The sequence below is a fragment of the Brienomyrus brachyistius genome, chromosome 8 (genome assembly GCF_023856365.1).
Source record: "Brienomyrus brachyistius isolate T26 chromosome 8, BBRACH_0.4, whole genome shotgun sequence".
Taxonomy (NCBI): Eukaryota; Metazoa; Chordata; class Actinopteri; order Osteoglossiformes; family Mormyridae; genus Brienomyrus; species Brienomyrus brachyistius.
The window spans coordinates 20,333,754-20,356,899 of NC_064540.1; the positions used below are offsets into that span (position 1 = coordinate 20,333,754).

Here is a 23,146-nt window from a genome sequence, read left to right on the forward strand (position 1 = left end):
TTGAGCACTTCCAGAAACATAAAATAATAATAGTATTAAGAAAGAATAGTTTCACTGAGACACATACCCCTATGCAGGAATATGTTTCCGCATTTGCAGCGGCTCAGCTGACTCCTTTATCAAAGACGACTACATAGAAAGGCTTTTTAGCATAAAATAGTGATACTTTATTCTTCCCCATGGGGAAATTGTCTTCTCACTCGTCCCATTTTGCGCTCTGCTAGACACAGAAACAGGTGAGAGCAAGTTTGGGGGAGTCATAGCAAACGGTTAGCCAGCATCCAGCATCCCGGGAGCAATGAGCCTTACTCAGGGGCCCAACAGCAGCACCTGCAGGCCTGGGACTCAAACCCGTGACCTTCTGATCACAGAAAGAAACATAAGCAGTTTACATTAACTAGCTTACTAACAGATATGAGTACAAGGTTGCCCACCTTCTAGGATTCGAACCAGTAACCTTCTGAATACAAGGCTATGTGCTTCAGTGCTACAATATGTGCATTGTGGTTTATGCATGCTTCAGGTAATCAGCACTGTGCCCTTAACACCCTATTGCCCTTTAATGCCCGTCTGCTTTCTGCGGTATAATATTATACTGGTGTATGTGAGTCATTCAGTGTGTCCTTGTACGTACTTCTCTATTTATGCCTGTGTGGGCAGATGCATGGCCACCGGCTGCCTTGGGAGTGAACCAGGTAACTGCAATTAGCCCTATTGATTCACTTCACCTTCCCCTTGTTCTTCACTAACCTGGCAGCTCTGTTTCATTTACCCTCCAAAACTCCAGACCTGTAACTCCTCTGATTCCTCATTTGGGCCAAAGCATCGCGCCCATCTTGATTATTTTCTTTTTTTTTTTCTTTCAGCCCATTTCAAGGTATTTTGTGGTATTTTCACGTCTGTTGTGCTGGTTGCACCCATGTATCTGTCAATCTTTGAAAAGGTAAAGCTGCTAATGAAGCCATTTACTGCTGCCAGGTCCTCGTGCCACGCTCATCCTGACCTGAGGAGCTCTCACAGTCTGCCTGACAGGAAAAGCTTGAAATGTTTTAATGCAGCATACAGTCTCAAAATCCTGATACGATTGTTTTGAATTCTATACACTTCCGTAGTCTGAATTCCCCAAGAAAGGTCATTTACTTGCACTTGTGTCTTTTACAAAGCAGGATGTTTTACTAGAGCGATTCGAGTTCGGAGCCAGTGTGACCCTCCCGGGGGGCTTTTGCACTTCAAAGTCTGGAATATCTTTTTCAGCTGTGTGTCCATGTGCTACCGTGGGAGTGTATCAGTGTGTGTGGACACAGGATCTGTGGCACACACATGGTCATCGGGTGCTTTATCACAGATGATGGTGCTCCACTCTTTAATAGAGACTATGCTGGCCTGGTTTTTTAATTGGAATGACGGTCGTCTGATCTTCAGTTGAGATGATGGTGGTCTGCTCCTTAACAGAGATGTTGCTGTTGTGGTTTCTTAACTGGAATGATGGTGGTCTGATCTTCAGTGGAAATGATACTGGTCTGCTCCTTAACAGAGATGTTGCTGTTGTGTTTCGTTAAGTGGATCAGTGATGGTTTTTGATGGGAGTGTCAAATAGATAATAGCAGCATTGTATAGAATGGAGACAATATTTTAATACCAGATTTGATCTGATATGGACAAAACCTCTATAGTTCTGAGTTGAAAAATTATTCTGTCAGAGGCCAATCCAGCAGAACTTGTTTGTGGAATAGAAATACAATTGAGAGCCAAAAAAACAAACCAAATTCCATCCATGTAACTTTAGCTGTCATACATTTCTGGGTCCCAAGTGCTGCAGGGCCTGAAGTGGAATAGTTTTCCTGTAAAATTGTCAGTTTTTGCTTCCTGTCATTTACCATCTCCAAGAATGAATAACAGTCGGTCACCTGCCTTCCCTGGATTCAAGCTTCAAAGGAGATTTTTTTCAAGAGCATCATGGCAGCTCGGGGAGATGAATACGCTAAAGGCAACCCTAAGAAAACCGTGGAAACTGGATCGTTAATCACATTTAAAAAGTCCGCTTTTGTGTTTAGCGGATTGCCGTACAGTAATGGACACTCGCAGATTTCAGATGATCCAAGAAAGCAAGGTGGGCTGTTGACAGGTCCTGTTTGGCTTCTGTGTCTCACCAGCAGCCTCCTCATTTTTCTGATGAAGGAGAGGTTCCTCACCAAGTGTGACAGGGTGCTATGATGTGCTGACGTTAAAACGGACAGACCCATGCTTTGCTGTGCAACTTCTGCTCCCGTGGCTGGTGAATCGGCCTATCAATGTCAGGAGATTAAGGGTAGTAATAGAGCCAGGTCACACCAGGATACTTATCAGGTGGTTTAATGGAGGATCGCCAGAGAGAGCCACTGTGGGCTGGGAGCCAGGGCAGAGGAGGTGAATCTCTAGTCATCTCGGGATCAGCATGGTGTTACAGCGTGGCATCATGAAGAAGGAACGATTCAGCGGAGGGGCTCCAACAAACGGAAGACTTTATTAAACTCAAAAGAACACAAAGGGGAATCAGAAAATAAAAGGGACTGTGAGGGGTCAAAACTAAACTACCAAGGGTAGTTACAAAACACAGGAAACTACAAACACGGGATAACTATGACTAAGAAGCATACAGCAAGACAGGGAGACAGTACAGCTACGAACAAGCATTAAGAAGGATAACAACACTAAGAGGAATCAAGGAAGACAGTAAAACAGAACAAAACTAAACAAGGCAGGGTAACCATTAACAAGACAAAATACCATACAGACACCAGAGGATAAAATAAAACCAAAACATAACATAAAGGTTAGGCAGCCTCAAACTTATTGCCAGAAGGACATCAGCCTCTGAACTATATAGTCAACCCACTGAGCTATGTGGCAACCCAGGAAGCAGGGCAAAACACTAGGGGAACATCAAAGGGGATGGCCAGCGGGAACTGCTGGCCAAACAGGGAGAAAACAGATGGCACAGAGCCAGGAGAGGCACCGACCCTGACACACGGCCAGTCAGCTAGATGTATAAAAACCAAATAAGTAGCAATTTAAACATAGTGTATCAATGCATCACGTTTGCAATATTGTCAATCAGACTGAAATGACCCCAGTCCACATGAAGATGATCTCACATTGGCCAAGAAATGCACTGCTGTGGTGGAAAGGAGCTGAAAGGCTTTAAATCTGATTGCCAGGTGAGCTTCATGTCTTGACAGGTCTCAGATACATGAGAACGAGTTATGAAAACGCTCATTCTTCTTGTCCTGTTCTGAGCTGGTACTGAGTTCGCCTCGTGCTCTGACCTGTTAACAAAAAATGAACACTTGGCACCCCAGTCCAGCATCTGGGGTCCTTCGGGAAACATCTAAGGCGGCCAAGATGACATTAACAAGGTTCATTTATCACAGAAATTTATGGATCGCGTCGTCCAAAAACGGTTATTTGAAGCAGGCAGGGAACAGGCTGCCGGCTCTCAACCCATTGTCTGCAAGACACAATCTGAGCCCCCCCCCCCCATCTCCTGATCTCACGCAATCCTGGCAGAATCTCTGTCCTTGAAGATTAAGGTCCAAACAATAATGCTTGTTTGAGGTTTACGCAGGCATAGGTCCCACTTCTCGGAAGAAGAATGAGTCAATGCAATTCCGGTTAAACCTGGTTCAGTGACCACTGCGTTTTTAATAACTTTCCTTCTGCTTGTTTACCTTAAACCCTCCCCCTGACTCCCCCCCCCCCACTCCTTGCTGTTATCTCAGAGACGGATATAATACTTTCAACAGTGAAATCCTCCTGTGCTTTCTGATAGAAGAGTTTATCAATATCAACAACCGAATATTCCATTCCAAACCCTGTCATTGGACTATATATATATATATATATATATATATATATATATATATATATATATATATATATATATATATATATATATATATATAATTTTTTATTTGCAGACTTAGCCATCCCTTGATAGCTTTCTGTTGAATGGTGTTACTCTTTTGATGATCACATGAGTAAGGGCAAGGATTTCATTGCTATATCGCCGAAGAGCAGGAAAAATCGAAGATTGAAGGTGCAATTACAGCTGACTTATGTCTTATGTTTGTCAGCAATTCTGAGCGTGTGGCTTCGTGCTGCTGGTGGACCAGGCAGCTCATCACGAATGAGGAAGTTTCCCGGCAAAAATGGCAAATATTACTCCGCATTGTTTACTTTCTATGACAGCGCATGAGGGCTGCAAACAAGACTCTTGTTAGTAAATGTTTAGGGGAACTGAGGGGATGTTTTTCTCGGGAAAGGCCTTTATTTTCATATTTCCACTCGTGGTCAGAAGCGGAGAACAGCATCCTTCGGTCCTGGTTTTCTTCGCCGTGTACAGTAAGCTACGTGCCATGTATTGTTTGGGGACATGCGTCCTACCAGGTGCCATGTCCGCGGATGGGCTTGGGGCGTTAGGGGTACTAAAGGATGGCTCAGATAAGCTTTGGGTTTCGCCTGCGCTGTGTATTTAACAGTCTGGTTACTGAGAACCAGTAAATGCAGCCAATAGGAAGTAGATTACGCCAACTGGTCTTATTAGCCTTCCTTCTCTGAGCAATGCTACACTTTGATTTAGAATGATACTGGTGTCTTGTTTTAGCCGAGACCCCCTCCCCTACTGTCCTTGCCAGAGGGTCTTGTTTTCTGCGTCACTGCAGGCCTGGTGCCAGGACTGTTTGTGCCTGTTTGCATGCCGGGAAATGAGAGACCCCCCACCCCCATAGCTACACCTGGAGCATCACACTGTTACTCTCTGGGGTTAAATTTTAGGAGGTGGACAATCTGTCAAGCTTGGTCAGACCATGGGCAAGCCTCTCTAGTCATCTTGAAGACCCCCCGCCCCCCACCCCCCAGTTTCACCATAAGGTTTATGGTATCCCAGCAAAACTGCAACAGTTCAACCTTTCACTAGGGGTCACTAATGTGCAGGCCATGGTGAACTATATTATCTCCCCCAGCTAATTGCATTCCACCGCTCATGACAAACACTGCATTAGTCTTGGTGAACTTGTGCTTGTTGGACCCAACCTGTGATTACAGAGAACCTTTGTTTTATGAGTAATGCATGTTCCCCCTTGGACCACCACTGTACAGCTGCTGCCACTAAAGGAGACTGAGTGTAATTTTCTCATTAAGGATGGAATTGAAAGTGATAGATGGAACACATATCCTATGTGTGCGTATTTCATATAATACCCAGTTTATTGGACTGTATGCAAGTGTTTATCTTGTCAATTTCTTAGTCTGTATATATTAATAATATATACAATCATTTCAAATCCAGCCCATCCGGGGTTATTTCCTGTCTTCCGCCCGTAGCTTCTGGGATAGGCTCTGAACCCCCACGACCCTGAATAGAGTAACTGTGTGTAGAGAATTGATGGATCGATGGATGGATGGGTGGGTGGATGGATGGATGGATGGGTGGGTGGGTGGATGGATGGATGGGTTATTACAAAACTTGCTGAGCTGAAGATTTAGTCAGTTGATAATTTCTTAGCGGGGCAGTGCAGTAGTTAGCACTGTTGCCTGGGCTCGAGTCTCCGCTGCCATTCCATATGTTTGGAGTCTGCATGTTCCCCTTGTGTCATTATCGGGACTCCTCCAGTTTCTGCGGTTCACCCCCACAGTCCAAAAACACGCTGAAGATAATCAGAGCTATGAAAATGCCCATAGGTGTGCATGTGTGAGTGAATGCTGTGTGAGTGTGCCCTGTGAGGGGTTGGCCCCCATCCTGGGTTCTTCGCTGCCTTGTGCCCACAGGCTCCTGCCCCCCCCCCCCCAACCCTAAATGGGATAAGCGGTTATAGAAAATGGATGGATCCTTTCTTAGCTTCCTAAGACCAGGAAAATTCAGGGAATCAGTCTGACTCTGCAGCTTATGACAATGAGCATCATATCATGAGAAGAAGGATGGTAGAGGAAGTAAATGGGAAAGAGCAGCCCGGGGTCCTTATGGACCATGGTGGAGTAGATTTGTGTTTTGTCAAAGTACTGTAATGAAGACTGGGTTGAACCATTGTTCCAAATCCACTGATCAACCGCTGCGAACAGGCTTGCAACCTAATTTGAAACTTTGTTTAACTTGCTTTAAATGAGCAAATTTAAAAGAGCATTGTCTCAGAATTGATTCTGATTTTCACCTTTAGCGTGACATGTTTTATGGGCAAATCAAACATGAACAAAAGCTGAATGGCTGAAACATTACTCTGAATACCCAGTGAAACTAAATTCTGAATAGCTGAAGAAATGAAACTCCAAAAGATACTTGTTACTCGTTACAGCATAATGAAAGTCTCAAGAAGGACAGCACTAATGAATAAGTGCTTACATGATGTGGTTTTGTTCAGTGTCCTAAAGCACATGTCTTCATGGCTACAATGGTATCATCATATCAACTATAGTGCCAACCTCGTCTATTGTGACATAAGGAAACATTATCAATTTCAGATTCCTCTCTAAATTGGAGTGCTGACCTTGGTTAGTGTGACAAAAGGAAGTACAATCAATCTCAGATTACTCTCCAAACTAGAGTGCTGGGCTCAGTCTGTAGCACAAAAGGAAACATAATCAATCTCAGATAACCCTCCAAACTTAGAGTACTGAACTCTGTTTTTTGGACAAAAGGAAATACAATAGATCACAGATCATCTACATGAGCAGAGTAATGGTCTCTTTCTGTGGGATAAAAGGAAACAAAATCAATCTCAGATCACCTTCCTGAGCTCTGACGTCCCTGGCTGTCTGCTGTCTACTGTAAGGAAGGTATTCAAAGTCTCAAAGAAGCAAAGTGAGAGGAAAACATTTAATTTGGAAAGCAGGTTTTTAACCTAAATCTTAATTTGCTCTCAAAGTGCACAGCTAATATTACCACTGGTATTTTTTGCCTGATGATTAGTGCTTTTTGGGCTTTGGATGGCACCTGTAGACTTGGTTGCTTTTTTATCTTCACCATTGCTGATGTCGAACCAGGGCTGGGGGGACATAAAATGGGATCATAGCATGACTGGAACAAGAACTTGATTGCCCTCATGTAACTTTTGTTCAAAAGGTTTTTCTTTCACTAAGGGTGTCAGAGGAGGCTACAGGTCCAAATCTGAGATAGGCTGCACTGTTAGTATCTGCTCTGCTATGAAGCAAAGCAGTAGGTAGGATCCGTGGGCGTTGTGTAATTCATGTGGTCGCGAATTGGAATGACTCACAAGGTGTTTGTAAGATACTTCAGCAGAGACCTGTACCGTGACAGTACCATTGTAACATTTTCCTTTTTTTTTTTTTTTTTAAATCATTTATTAAATTTGGACGAACACAGAAATATGTAAGTAAAACATGGTCTTGCCTGAATGTGACTCCACGACTTTGTTTTTAGTCTCCTGGCCAGTGAAACAAGGTTTACTGGTACGTATACATAGAACGATCAAACGCTTGCGTCCTGCAGGCCGTCGCGGTCAACAAACACGGCACAAAACAATAAGCATAGCAGCCAATGATGACACAACGAATGAATAGCAGGGAAAAGCATCACCATAGACAAATGCACGTAGCATGTGGCAGAGACGCAGTAGAGGTAGAGTGGAGAATTGGGCTAACGCATGCATGCGTGTCTTTGTGATTGCAGATGTGGACGAGTGCTCGGAGGGCAATGGCGGCTGCCAGCAGGTGTGTGTCAACATGATGGGCAGCTACGACTGCCGGTGTCGGGAGGGTTTCTTCTTGAGTGACAACCAGCACACCTGCATCCAGAGGCCCAAAGGTAAAACAGCAACGCCGGACTCTCAGTGCTGCCCAAATTCTCCATCCTCGGTAGCTGAAGTGCCCAGGGCTAAATCTAAATCAGGACTCTTGAGGGCTTAACAAACTGCATCCGTGTGCAGCTGAGTCAAAGGGCTGCATGTCGTTCTGAGGGATGTTTGTGATGTTTTTGCTACCATTGTCTTCACCCTCCCAGTGGTTAAGTTGAGCTAAAGGAAAATGTTTTGCTAACACAATGAAAAACAGTTTGGGCTTTTCCATTGAAGAAAATGCCTATAGGTGATGTCTGTTATGCTGTCTACTGGGTACTTCACAACTGACTTGAAATATTTTTCTCCACTGGCAAGAGTGAAGTAGTTAACAAGGTTCAGAATGTTTGGTGGTTAGGTATTTTTCTCAAAGTCCACCGCTTGCCCTTGGATACTGCCAGTCCACAAAACAAAGTCTGAACTTTACTCTTAGGCTGCAATCACCTTCTTCTCATACAAGTACAACACATGTGAAGTCGTGGACAAAGACAACTGGCTTTTTGAAGTTCTTAACTTCAGGGGGAAAAAAACATGCATTAAGGGGCCATTAGATTCAAAGACAATGACAAGAACATTTGACAGAGTATCTCCAGTTGAGCCAAACTAAGACCTAGCTGATCATTCATTAACCAGGAAAGCTGAAGAATACGGTCCTCATGGATTCTCTGCATACCCTGGGATAGCAGGCTAGCAGCATCTACATCGTCTTACTAATAATAATAATAATAATAATAATAATAATAACAATAATAATAAACCCATAAAAAGTCATATCAGTGCTTGCTAACCTCCAGATTTGGTAACATATATGATTAGTAACATCTCTTCATGGATCTGGGGTGATCAGAGTCACTTTTGCCCCAAGTTCATACAATTACCTTTAAACTGACTATTTGTAGTGTCTTGCTGAACCAGATTATCTTTTTTTTCAGATGAATAAAACCATACCCCTAAAATATCTGTCCCATATCTGTGAAACAGTGATACTTAATTGATTTATATACAGCCAGTAAAGCTGTTGTTAACAGCTGCACTATTGCACCATAAACATAAGATGCAAGCTTTGAGTTAAACTCTTTTCTGCACCATGTCGTTCACGGTGTCTCTCTTTTTTTGGTCAAAATGCTCTACTTCCACAATGTATCCGCTGTTAGTTTTTCTTTTTTAAGGTTAATTAAAACACTCGGCAAGTGAATTTAGCCTCGGAATTCTTCGGGAAGATTTCGTCATCTGTTTCGTGAAAAACGGGCCCAATGCTGGCTTTACGTTAACACCTACATTAACATGAATATCGTCGCCCTACAAGCCAGTACATATGTGCTCGTGTTTGGCGTCAAGCATGGAAGGTGCACCAGATTAGCATATCCATGGCAACATGGTGACAAGTTGCGGGAACAGCGCTGACTTTGTTCCCAATGAGCTGAATGCCCTCGGGCTCTCGGAAAAGCAGCCTGTCTGACAAAGGTGGCAGCTCCCTTCAGCACAGCACCATTCCAGGGGCTCCTTGTCATCGGCACCGGCTCTCTAGCTATTCTCTGATGCTCAGAGGAAGGAAATCCAGCACCTTTCTGTGCGATCAAAGGGATTCCCTCAAGCGAATGGCTACCGTGGTAAAGGCACGTGGCAACAATCGTTACAGCAACAATCGCTACGGTAACAATTGTTATGGCGATGGTCAGGACAGACATTCCACGGCACGGTACTAGATCAAACTGTTCTGTTTCTCTTCAAGAACGCAAGGTAACCATAATAGTTTGATACCAAGGGTTAGGAGTTTTCTTGCCGAAGAGCCCTTGTAAACTCATTTTGCCTACAGGAGTTTGAAAAAAAAAATAGAGAAGCACTTATGTTGAGTGTCACCGCTGAAGGGAAAAGGACATTTTTCAGGCACTTTTTACTTTCTGGCTGGAATAAAATATGGGCAAACAAAATAAGGCTTGTCCCTGGGAGAATCGGCATCGCCATGGTGATGCCCTACCGCGTAATGTGCAAGCATGAAGAAACGCAACCTTCGCTTTTTCAGCGGCGATCAGATACTAGAGGGGATCCCTTTGAGCCTTGCAGTTGCTCTACTGGTTCACCAGCCATCCTTATATTTTATTTATTTTTATGTGTTATTAGAACCATTGATGCTGAAGTTAAACCGTAGAGTCCGTGCCTGAGCAGGGGAACCGTTCTGCTGGATCGTTTGAGAACAAGAAGCATGACCGTTCCTCAGCATGACGCTAGCGTTACACGATTCTCGGGTGCTGAGCGGGCGTGGCGGACACGCTGAGAGACGGCGAGGCATTGCCAGGTGGCGTCCTGCTTGGCCCTCTGTGCTGGTGACTCTTAAAGACACACACACACACACACACACACACATACATGTTTGTATTCATATCTTTGTGGGGACTCTCAATTCATTTCTATGGGTAAAAACTCTAATTCCAGCTTTGACAAGCTTAACCTCTACCCAGCTCTTAAACATAAGCAACCAAACAAAATAGAAGACTTTTGATTTTTAATTTTTTGATTGCATTCACTGATTTTTAAAACATTAAAAAATGGTTCCCACAACATCAAAATAACAGGTTTGGTCCCCACAATGTAAAATATATGTGACCCACATATGTCGGATACCATTTTAAGAAAGAAGAATTAAGAGGACATTTTTAAATTTGCCTTGTACCCCTCAGCTGGAGTCCATGCAAATTTTTGGCATTGCCATGGTAATGTGCTACTGAGGTGTAATTTTTAATGTCACAGATTTTTTCGGCAAATGTCACGATAGAAATATTGTTAGCTTTGACCTGCCATTTTGTTCCCCGGAGCAGCGGGAGATGGCGGGATGCGTGTGACTGACAAGGCCCTGCTGGACAGGGGTTTCACACTCAGGGTAGAACATGCACAGTCACAGGCCACCAATCCCAGGTGGATAATCACCCTCTCTGTACCCAAACAGTACTCCAGTCATCTTACCTTATTCCAGGCCCACGCCAAGCATCTCTTACCCACGAACAAGCGTGTTTTCGAGTGCCCTTGGCATCAGAGATGTTTCCACTGCAAACACAGGAATTGAAAAAGAAAAGAAAAACAATCTTTTATAAACAGTAAACGCTGTTCTGAACATATTTGGCTTGTTTCGTGCAGCAGGATGTGAATGTAGTTGCTTAAGGCCGGAATTGGCAGCGATCGGTGTAGTTCGGGCACATTTTTAAGTTTTATTTTGTGGGGGTTTGAGTGGTGACTGAGGGACACTCACCTAGCGTGGCTGCTGAGAGCTCTGCAGAGGATCCGTTAGAGCCCAAGGCAGCTCTGTGTGTCTGAGGGTTCTCCCGCAGCCTTGGCAGGGACCCCAATCCAACCTCAGCCTGCGGAAAAAGGCCTCGCCGCGTTTGCACGCGATTCCACTCTCCTAGGCGAGTTCCGCTTTACAGGCGGGTCGAGGGGGAGGGGGGAGTGAGGTCAATAGCCAGCAATCCCATTTTTCTGCACTGGACGGAGACTCCTGTGGGCCGGGAGTGCTTTCTTACATCTGGCAGTATTATGAAGAACTGTGGCAGGTACTTCAGCGTGTCGCCTAGAAAGGCCCTCGGCTCCTGTCTGCTCAGCATTCAGCCGCAGCTGCAGGCTGCCTCGCTTTGATCCTCTGAGCTCACGCTTTTGCCACCCGCGGCAAGCCGATTGTGCCGGCTAAGGTTATATTAGTGGCGCTGCAGGACGCTGATAAGGACACCCGTCGCAAAGGCTTTCTGGCCGGCGTTGTGATACAAATAAAATTTTCTTGGCGGTTGGGTGAAACTTTAACGCATTATGACGAACGCTGTTTTGGTGGGTCTGTTTTCTCAGTATAATGTCTTCAGCAGCAACATGCACTGAGTTTGCAGAATGTTGGGGATGCTATTCTAATTTTGCTGTCCTTTTTACCATGAGAATGGCTTTAGTGGATTCCACAGGGATCCTGGGAGGTTGCTGTATGTTTGTTAGGTACTGTAGAGGACCATACCAAATCAGCATACGACACTGTCAGGCTCGGGAAGCCCTGCAGGGCGGCGCTTTTGACACACCCAAACCATTATGCCTAAAACCTGCTATTGTACCCCATTGAAAGGCACTACATCTGCCTCTATCATTAAACATCTTTTGGTAACCTGACCCCTTACCTTTACCGATTGAAGCAGATTAAAACTGAGAGATCAGTTATGATGAATGAATGTTACATTTATATTAAGCTATTCAAGTCACCCAAAGCACATCACAGAACCGATGGGGAGCGACTTCAACCACCACCGCTGTGTAGCCCCCACCTGGACTGCCCTTAGTTAAAACCCATCCAGGTTTTCATATTTCTGCCATCTGACTTCACTGTTGCCGGTTACCAAGCGGCTGTGTAATGGGCGGTTTATCCATCCTACCGAGGTCGGTCGCATCTTTCAGCGAAATAAATATGTTGGTGTTGTTTTAGCTGCTGGTTATTTTTGTACCGTCAAGCTACAGCTGACAAGTGTTTACAGAGAGCAGCAATTATGCTTTATTTTTATCAGCGTTTATTTAAACGCCACAGTGTATGTACCTCCAGGAAAGTTGTAAAGCTATTGCATATTAGCATTCTAGCATACTTGTTGTATGTTACTAATGCCAACTAACTTTCTCTGAAGATGAGAAACATGTAGAAACTGTAAGAGCAAGTTCATTTTTGGATCAGAACACGTGCAAAACACTAAATTACTGGCCATGATGACTGGGCTTTCTGTTGACTAAGGACTTAGAAGTGAATCGTTTGGTTCTGATTGGAGTTCATCTTACATCGGTAGCGTTTGGTGACTTTTTCACACATGCAGTCTCTGCTGTTATTACAGAGACATATTTTTCTTGCTCGTGAGGGGTTAGTTCTTAGCTGGACTTGTTTTGACCGCCTTTCCATGCACTAACAGGAAATGGGAGGCTCTCATATCCCATGAGCCTCAGCACCTGTTGGGGAATCTCAAAATGGCGCCTCTGAGCAGAAAGCTAAGTACCTGTGAGACCTCAGTAACACTGTGCAGCGCCTCTTATTCTCCTTTATCCCTTGATAAATTTCCCCGACATGGGAGCTTTGGGCCACCACCTTAATAGAGGATGAGTTGTTGCTTTGCTGAGGAGAGAGAGCCCAGAGCAAGGACAGCATGGCTGTTTCAGCCTTCATCTCCTGCCCTCCATGGAAGCCAAAGGCCTGAGGATCCTGGTCTTCCGCCAAATCGATTTTGATGAATGGACCTGCAGAGATGGTGAAAGGGCTCCAGGTAAGATGGTGGCAATGAAAGACAGTTAATGATCCTTGCAATCCAAGCTGGAGTCCTAGAAAATGCGTAGGGATATAGATAGTCATCTCGCTTTTCTCATATTGGCTGCGTAGCGCCTCCTACAGATCAGGGCCTTTTACAGCATATCACTGCTTGGACACTTACACACATTCCGCAAAGCCAAATGGCATCAGTCCGGTCTCCGCATATGCAGTCCATGTTCTGTTTCTCTGCCATTCCGTCACGAAGCAGATCCCGAAAACTCAGGCATCTTTGTTCTTTGCCAGAGGAGACAGACAATAGGATGAAGGGTACTGTTCTTTTATGTCAGCTTTTGGTAAAACGTCAGGGCTGAGTCCTGCTGGAGTGACTGGGAAGCAGAGGTTGTAATGATATGGGAGGTTATGGATGTTATAGGACAATTTTTTAAATATGAATAATTTTGCCCTTTATTATTACTTTTTTTGTTGTATTCATGTATTTTCTTTAGCAAAATTATCCATTAACGTCATCTCTATAATTACACCTCAGACATGGCTGCGGGTCGTGGCTAAAAGGAATGTAAACTTGTGGTTTAATCTGAGATTAGAAGACTCAAAATACATAAAATAACAGGCTAAGTGATACAGGTGGGAGAGAGTACTGGCAAGCGGGTGAATGATAGCAGTGCTGGCTACACGACAGCTTAGTCCTTCCTTCTTTGAGACCTCAAAGCAGGATCTAAAGATCTTTTTAATTGTCTTATTAACCAAATGTGTACAAAACATGCTGAGATGCTGGGTTTGTTCTATTCAGACATCTATCCTAGAATTCCGTGACAGGTTCTTCAACATGGTATTGATGTTATGGGTGCAAATGAGACACCTCATTTGGAGATTTGCGTTCCTTAGGAGGCGATGTTCACCCCAACGCAGGATCAAGCAGTTTTCAAAATAGGCACCACTGACAGAAGCGACTCTCGGAGTAACCAAGGGAGACCGACACCAGAGGCTTTGCACTGAGTGTCTAAGTCTGGGTCCCCACATCTGTTCAGTGTAATGAGTTTTAGACCCTGCAAAGTGTCTCGCTCTCTCTCTCCTACCAGAGGGACTGAACTGCATGGACAAGAACCACGGCTGTGCCCATATCTGCCAGGAAACAGCGAAGGGCGGCATCACCTGCGAGTGTCGGCCGGGCTTCCAGCTGGTCAACAACAAGGACTGCAAATGTGAGTGACCCAGTGGCCACATCCCAGCACACCATAGCCTAGATCACATGATCCCATCATTATAATAACTGGTTTTGGGTCCAAACTGCCCATTAAATCATAATAAAGGTATTGCTTTTTATGTGGAAATATTTATACTTCAGTGTTACAAAATAACACTAATACTTAGAGATGGAATAAATGTAAAAATGTAAAAATGCTTTTGCATGTAAAAAATAAAATGGATCAGCTTAAGGTTTGGGCAGTATGTAGGAATCGTAGGAATCGATTAGTCAGATCATTTATTTAATTAATTTAGACCTCTGAGCATTTAAGTAATCTTCAACTAAGTGGTATTCAAATTATTATTGATCGTAGTTACATTTGATACTTAATTGTTTTGGGCGCAAAAAAAGGATACAGTTGTTGTTTCAGACTTTCAGTCAATACGAACAGAGCGCTGGCATAGAGATAATTCAGGAGAGTCAAGATGGGTCAAACAAACAGCAGGTACTTGAATCGACCGCTCATTCTGGGCTCATTAATGGAACCAAAACAAGCGGTCACAGCAGGTCGTCCGGACGACAGCTGCGGAATGCAGACAGAGAACTTTAAAGAAGGAAGCCGCCGCCACTGGCCGGCTGGGCAAGGGGCCTATTCCGGAACTTTCTAGGGAACTCTCCTTTTCTCGCCCATCCATCGCTCAATTAACACACTGCCCTCAGCCTGTTTTAATGCAAACACAGAAATACTTCAAGTACAGGCATCTTAAAGTATGGTGTTAGATTAGGTTATACAACGCCGCCTTGCGCTTCTCATATCTATGCTGCTATCTTGAAAGTGCATTCTTCCCTTCTCTTTATTCTCCCTGGCAGTGACATGTAACTATGGCAACGGGGGTTGCCAGCACATCTGTGAAGACACAGACCAGGGGCCCAAATGCAGCTGCCACATGAAGTTCACACTTCATTCCGATGGCAAAACCTGTGTGGGTGAGTGCGACCCTGTGGTCCTCGGGAAGCGGCTCGTGGGAGTCGCCTGTCAAACGGCCTGATTCTCCTCTGGGCTCCCACGCGGGGATCGTGGCACTGGTATAGCTGAGGTACGTCGCGTTTCGTCTGATGATCCCATCACCTGTCCTCGCTAGCCCTCTGCCGGGAGCCCTCAGCTAGCACTGAAAAATAAAAAAAGTCACATTTGATTGCTTTTCAAATCAGTATTAGTGTTGCATGGTTGTCGTGACAGCAATCAGCTCCGGATCAGTCACCCTGGCCTGCACCGGATCTTTGGTCTGTACTTCAACCCACAGAGCCCCCAGCTACCTATCATGCTGGGGTCCACAAGAATCTCCTCTATCAATTTTAAAGACTTTACACAAAACATTACACACTTTTTTTATCGAAAAAAATATCTGGGAATTTGAAATTGTTTCAGTATGTGCAAAATTTGTCTTTCCCTTTCGGTTGAAATGAATTGAAAATATATCTTAGTGTCCATTGTAAGCAGGTGTGTATATGGTGGGCATTTGTATGTGTGCGTGGCCGGTCTGTTAGCTGGAGGGTATTTGTATGTGTGCCACAAGTTAATTCCCAATGCAACAGGGGGATGCGAATTTCAGGGCCTCTGTCTAGCTTTTGTGCTGCCCTGTGTTTACTATTAAACAAAATTGATAAATCATAAATGTGTTTGTGCATAAATCTCCATTTCACCTTTGAATATTGTAATGTTTTGCTGGCAGAATGTTCATGCAGTGGTTATTGTATTCAACTTGATCAGCTTGCAGCGAGGCCCTAGATCAAAGTCTAGGATCCAACCTGTAATATTTTTGGATATTTTTTAAGCTGCTAAATCTAGTTTGCCTCTTGTAAGTGCTGCAGATCATAGGCCTGGTCTGCTAGATGTCGGTGGCCCTCATTAAAGATGTCCCCCCGCCGCCAGCTTGTGTTCCTTCGCTGAGCAGAACTGACAGCTTGCATGGTTCCCTCCCACTGCTCCTCTGTCCCATCGGCCGCAGCGCCTGTCAGAACATCGTGGCCACGGCGTGCTGATGTGTTGTAACTCTTTCCTTGGCCTGTATCACCTGGAATGTTAGATTTTCTGTGAACGTAAACATAGACATTGAGGAACATATTCTGGTATTTTAAAAATATTTTCTGGACAAAGTTAATCCTTCTGTGTATGGAAAAATGACATGCGGGGAGGCTCGATGATGAATGAATGCTGCTTCCAAACCAAGGTGCCCTTCAAGCTGAAATCTGGATTTTTTAACTCTGTCTATTTATTTTGACATTGAGGGAGTTGTTCTCCCCTGCTCTTCCGAGGGTGTCGTCCGGGGAGTAATGCACACCTGCCCCACTAATGACCCCGTTTGTTTTCAGAAGTTCGAGATGGTGCGATGTTACTAAATGGATCAACCCCTCAAACTCTTTTTGTTAATAACCTGATGGTTCATTTCAGCCTTTTGCCAGAAGAAATATGGCTGTTGGGTCTTATGCCGTTTGGTTTCTGGGCGTCCCCGGGTTTTGTCAGTCTTTTCTTCTGTCAAAATGCTTTCAGAAATCTCCCACATAAGAGCTCAAAGCTCGGTTCCCCGATATAGCGCTTCAGCAGCTTGAGCCTTTCTTTCCTAAGAGCCGATGATGTTATTTTAGCAGCGACGGGGAAGAATTTTTGCCAGCTACCTGGCCTGAGAAGGAGTGGAATTTTTTGCGGTGTCACTCTAGTCATACCGGTGGCTGTTTCCGGATGGACCCATGGGCCCTAGTTCATTTGCATTTCAAGAACGGGACAGGTAGGGGACAAGTCTGGCTCTAAATAACCTAAATCCTCATCTCTCCAGGGCTATTTCTGAAACCAGCAGTGTCCCTGGCTCCTGTCTGATTTCCCTGGATCTCATCCCGCTCCTCAGCTACTGGCAGGCTGCCTCATCTGACTCGCTACGCATTGCAAGTCTGAGCAATTCCCTTTTCTGTCTGTCCTCCTTTTGAAGCATCAGGATGGCGTTTAACACGGCCAGCGTAGAGCGTGACTCTCCAGAACTACTCGCTCTAGCAGTTTGCTGAAGTTTATCTTTTATTCATTATAGGTGCTTGAGTAGCTGTCTGAAGTTAGCGGCCTCTTAATACAGCTTGACATTTAATGAGGTAATTCAGGTTAATTGCCTAGCTCAAGGGTACAACTACGGGCCCCTTCCCGGGAACTTAACCAGCAAAATTCAAGGCTGCAAGCCTGTGTTTATCATCACTACACCATTTGCTGTTGTGTCTGTACTGTATGCATGTTTCAGAATGTTGTGGAGGTGTTAGAGAGATGAGTGCTCTTACTCTTTTCATCCATCTAATATCTGTCCTTACTCTCTCTGACAATATACCATGGACAAAGGAGTCACTGCCAGAGGTGACCCATGCAGGGAAAAGATTTGGTTTTCCATCCCATGATTCGTAGGGGGCTATTTAGAGAGTGTCAGGAACTTCCAGAGAATCTCACTGATGGCAGACAACCTCGCGTGCTGGGCCATAACCTCAAACTGTCAGCAAGCAGTAAATATCTAAACTGAGAGCCTAAGACAAAGGCCACACACGTTCTATAAACAATCATGCAGTCAACAGCATAAATATTTGTTGGTTTGTAATCTTAAGCACGTCGTATACTGCCAGGATGAACCAGACCTGTCCCCTGTGCCTCATTTCTTGCTCATCACATCCAGTGCCTGTATCTCCTAGCGTGTAGCTCAGGAAATCGAATCAACCCGTGTGCCTCAGCTTTCCATCGACCACATTCTGGGCGTCTCGTGGAAAGTGGTTTTGATGTGGGGATGGGGTCTAACTGTTGTGGAAACAAACAACGAGGCTCGAGCAATGACCCCGACCCCGAACCATGCGAAAGATCTCCACAGCGATCCTCCCGATCAGTCTAGACGCTGTAACGCACAATTAAGGTGGTGGCCTTTAGCGGCCGACCCTGTGTATCTCATAACCCTCAGATGTACGGTGACTGTCGCTTACTACAAGAGCATCTCATGTATAAACAATCGCTGATAAGGGAGAAATAAAATCTACAGAACCGAGAAACGAAGCAAACAAGCCTTTGAATGTGACTCAGGAGCACATCTGTGAAGGATCCTGAAGTCACGGTCCAGTGTTTAGTGATAAACTCCTAATGGGCTCTTAATGGGCCGTGCTCTTGCAGTGTTTATTTTGAATGCCACTGACCCATTTCAGGTGTAAATTTACCCACTGGGGGTGTTAGCCAGTAAAGAACTTCTACAGCCGCCAGTAGCACTTGAGTGCCGCTAACTAAGTATGTTTCTGCCTGATGCAGTCCGGCACTCTTGCGGTTTCCACCAGAACTCCTTTCTCTTTCCATGGCTCCATGAATTCAACATAATAGATTCATAGGTACACAACAGATAACTAACAATCGATTCCTTGACAGCCGTATGTTTGTATTGTGCTATTTGCATTACTTGTTGTGCTTATTTGCATTATCATTTTGGACTCAAGTCTCCGCTAAACAAAATAAATGTGAATATTTATGATAGTGATGTACATATAATTTATTAGTATTTATCTAAATGCAATTAAATATTGCCCTGTTCAGGCTACTTTGCGCTGTAGGATGTTTTATCTTCTGTAGCTCCTCCTGTGACCTTGAACAAAAGAAGTGGGTACAGAAAATGGATGGATAGATAGGTAGGTAGATAATTAAGTATTGATAAATATGGATAAGTATTTATTAAGCAGGTAGAGCTAATATACATAAAAAAGTGGGTGGTCTGGTAAGTACTTTACCAGGTTAACAGTAAGGTCTGTGCTGATAGCTGTAATGTAGGAAAATATATGTGAAAGAATCAGTGTTCAACTCAGATGTTAGATTAATTTTATATAAGGACTGGAAATGACTGCCCCCCCCCCATGCCCCCCACCCCTCTTCCAGGACATCCATGCCTCCTGCCCGTCATTTTTTAGGGGGTGTTGTACTATTACGGTTTATGTTTGGGATTTTTAGCAGCTCAGCTTTCTTTCGTAAGGCTCCATCGCCAGTCTAACACAAAGAAGAGCACGGCTACTGAGCAAGAATGGCTCAATTCAGTGATGATTTCACCGCCACTTATCTGTAAATTTCTGCTCCCCGGGTTCAATCCACCTGTGAGCCTCTGCTGGTTTCTAAAACATCCCATTCCACTAATCACACACTCCAGCTGAAATTGCCTTTCCTGACTCTGTGGGCTGGAATAGAATACAATGATTCAGTTATAAATGGAGAGCAGTGTGTTTTTTGATGTACTCTGCATTTTCATACTCGCGTGGCGTGTAAGTGGAAAATCGTTGAATTGATTATAAGCTGCATTATAAATAAAATAGATCCAACGTGCACCATCTTTGACCCTGGCCTCTCTCGGCTTTGCTTTATTTTCAGAAAAATCAGCATAAAAGGTCAAATTCAGTCTCCTCTGCTGTCTTCTGTATGCTAATTTCTGTGATATGTGACAGCCGAGACAGTGCTAGATTCGGACTGTGTCCTCCATGACTGGCTGACTGTGGGCACAAGGTTCATAGACATTCCGGAAGGCTCCCAGGACCTGTCCAGCTCTTTGATTCCTTACAGACACAAGAGGTCTTGTCCACCTAGTTTGTTTTTCACTATTCTGATTTTTGATTGCTTGGTACAGGGCGACCTAAAGTATGGAATGCTGTGTGAAAGCATGTTCTTTGGATGGTTTGCAGTGCTGATTGTTCCCTTGGATTGTGTCTGTCTGTAGTGTTTGACCTCTCCTTGCCTGTTCCCACAGACACATGTTCCACAGGCAGCAGTCATTGTGACAGCTCCTGCCATGACCAGATGACATGCAGCTGTCCCGTGGGTTTCGCCCTGATACCAGAGCAGAACACCTGCAAAGGTATAGCATTTTCTGACCATCTACTCTGATATCTGATACACGGGGCTACTTTTTGGCCAGTGTTGCTGGACAATGTTGCTTTTACTTTATTTTTGCGGTCATCCAGATCCAAATGAGTTTCCCTTTGTCTTGGGCGATTGGCAGTTGCCTGGCAACATTGCTCAGAAAGTTGCCCTGTGTATAATCACCTTTATGCTCCTTAACCTCCCTTTCAGTCTATAACTTCCCACTTCACCTCCTACACCCTGTACCCACTCCTTCCACCTTCCACTTTATCCCCTGCACCCTCTCACCTCCCAGTTTTTACCTTCTAAACCTGCCTCTCTTGCCAGTTGGTGTGGTTTGTGGCTTTGTGGGTTACATGTCTGTGACCAGATTGTTAACCACCAAATCCCATGGCTGCCTAAGTTGATCATATGACTACAGAGCTTTTGAGCAAGATCTTTAACCCTAAAAAACTGCTCCAGCGGTGTCATAAAATGACTGAACTTGACGTGCCCTGACCCAAACTCTCATAGAAGAGCAAACCATGTTATGTAAAAACCAAAGAACTTCTGCTTGTACAAATTGCAAAAAAGAAAAAAAGAAATCGTATCTTCTACAGTACTTCACCTTTTACACTATCCTCCCCAACATTCTTCCTCACCCCCTACTTGCCAAACCTTCTGCATCACTGTCAGAACTCCCTACTATTTCACTTTCTGACCTGACAGACCATGTTCTTGATCTAGTCTTCTGTTGAAACATAAATGACTTGACCAGTGACTTGAGAAGGGTTGTGAAAACTGTTAGCTATCAGAAACCACTGAATGTTGACGGCATTGCCTAACTTCCAGCTGTTGCATCTATCCTGTTTACAAAGTTTTTTTCGGTGGCTGTTAGGCTTTAAAGCAAGATAAAGCTAGAGTTAAGTGGGGGGGGGGGTGGGGGGTGGTCTATTTCCAGAAGGGGAATCCAGGTCTTGCCGAAATTTGCTGTTGGGATCATCCTGCTTCTCACCAGTACAGCACTGCTGTTGGACATTGGTGAAACACCCCGACTTATTCAGACTTCAGGCTTTTCAGCTTTTAAAACAGAAGAGAATAATATTCTCCTATAAGAAGAGGTGATAGCCTGCCGCTAGGCCTCAAGGGGAGAACCCATCCATGGCGGGGTGAAGTTTTAAACGTGCTTAACTTTGTCCAGATGAGCCATCCCTTCAGCCTAATGACTCATTTACAGCGGTGATTCAAACGTAATCTGAAACATCCTGGGAGAAGCCCGGAGGAACAGACCAATCGGAATCCGGAATCAGTGTGATCTGCGGTCGAAAAAAGGGATAAACCAGACCAGCTGGGGGCAGGATATGTGTGCCAGGACATCAAGTCCCAGACATCAAGGGCTGTTCCTCAATTCCATGCCCCCTGAATTTGTCGGAGAACATATCAGGTTGCGTGCGCCTCCCCCAAAGCGGAACTCCCAGACATGACCCGTGACTGGACTTCCTCTACATCCAGAAGCCCTGTGTGGGACATCAGGCCAGGGGGTGGTCTTGTAAGCCTTTTAGTCCCCTGCTGCAGCCTCCACCCCCCTCCCCACACACACAGATATATTAATAGCCTCAGCATGGGTGGTGGTCCTCAGCTTTGGAAGTGTGCATACACACATCCTGGCCTTATGAATGGACCCCCCCACCCCCACCCCCGAGGACCCAGCTAACCAAGTGCGTGAGCAATGTCCAGTGCCCCCCATGCATTCTCCCTCGTCTCCATCTGCTCTGCCTTTGTTCCTCTCTCTTTCTTCCCACCCTGCCCTTGAACGGCTCCTTCCACAAACCCCCACCCCCGGCAGACCACGGTATCCTCCGATGCTTACCCAGAGTCGTATGCCATTGTAAAGGAGAACTGGCTTAGGTCTGAGAAATAACACGGCAAAGGAGCGAGCCACAGGTATCTTCTAGAGGAGCCATCCACTAACTCCCTGCCAGCATTCCCGGGTGAATTGAAACCCCCACCCGATTTATACCCTCCCTATTCTTATAGTGAATGGGAGGATAAAGTTTAGCTATTGAGACCAGGTGTGGGTTCAGGAAGAGGGTTACCGCTGCTCTATTTTGATTCTTTTTTTAATTACCTTGTTATTTTGGATACGAAGCAAAGTGAGACTGTTTGAACCTCCCTTCCACCGGCTGAAGATTCATATTTCCTACTTCTACTCCCATTTTTGTTTCTTACCCCTATTTTGACAACCCTGACTAGCTTCTGCAGGGTGGGCCTGAGTAGGTATCTATCCCTCTGAATGTGTTCCTCATCCCAGATATCGATGAGTGCCAGCTGGGCAATGCTGGGTGCGACCATGTTTGCCGGAACACTGTGGGAAGCTTCGAATGCAGCTGCAGAAAAGGCTACAAGCTTCTGACCAATGAGAGGACATGCCAAGGTGAGGCCCCGCCCCTAAGCCATTCAGTAATGGAGAACTGCCCTCCTCCACCATGACATCTCCAAATAGTTACTATACTGAATTTTGGCGAGCATCCATTGCAGCAATTGGAAATGATGTTTCCAGATTAATCTTTAAATAAATTCTTAAATTAATGCATTAAAAATGATTGCAGAACTTTTACTATGCTTTTCCAATCTCTAATTGCACGAAGGAGATACACAGTCCACAGTAAGTGTGCGTGTGGTAAATGTGCAATTTATTTGTGAATATTGGTGGCATCTATTACATCACACAATCTGATTCACCACCACCACCACCCCCCCCACCACCAAAAAACAAACAGTATGAAACTGAGAAACTGTTTTTTCCATCTTTTTTTGGACATTGATCACAAAATTTAAAAGTAAAACACCCACTTTAAAATGGCTGACAAAGTTTTGGATTCTGGGAAATGTTTTAAAGGAATCATTGCATTAGAGATATGTGCAAGAGCCCTGTCTTCTGGATTAACAACATAAGTTCTGTGAAGGAGCCGTGAAATTGTATAATGTAT

The 23,146-nt window shown here is 44.7% G+C and overlaps 1 protein-coding gene across 1 annotated transcript in view; it reads left to right on the top strand.

Moving 5' to 3' along the window:
• LOC125748131 (signal peptide, CUB and EGF-like domain-containing protein 3) overlaps positions 1-23,146 on the top strand; it is a 55,131-nt gene that overhangs the window by 17,743 nt on the left and 14,242 nt on the right. The window contains exons 4-8 of the mRNA XM_049023983.1: positions 7,661-7,795; positions 14,172-14,294; positions 15,149-15,265; positions 20,065-20,172; positions 22,468-22,590. Coding sequence (XP_048879940.1) covers positions 7,661-7,795; positions 14,172-14,294; positions 15,149-15,265; positions 20,065-20,172; positions 22,468-22,590 — 606 coding nt within the window. The remainder of the gene's footprint in view (positions 1-7,660; positions 7,796-14,171; positions 14,295-15,148; positions 15,266-20,064; positions 20,173-22,467; positions 22,591-23,146) is intronic.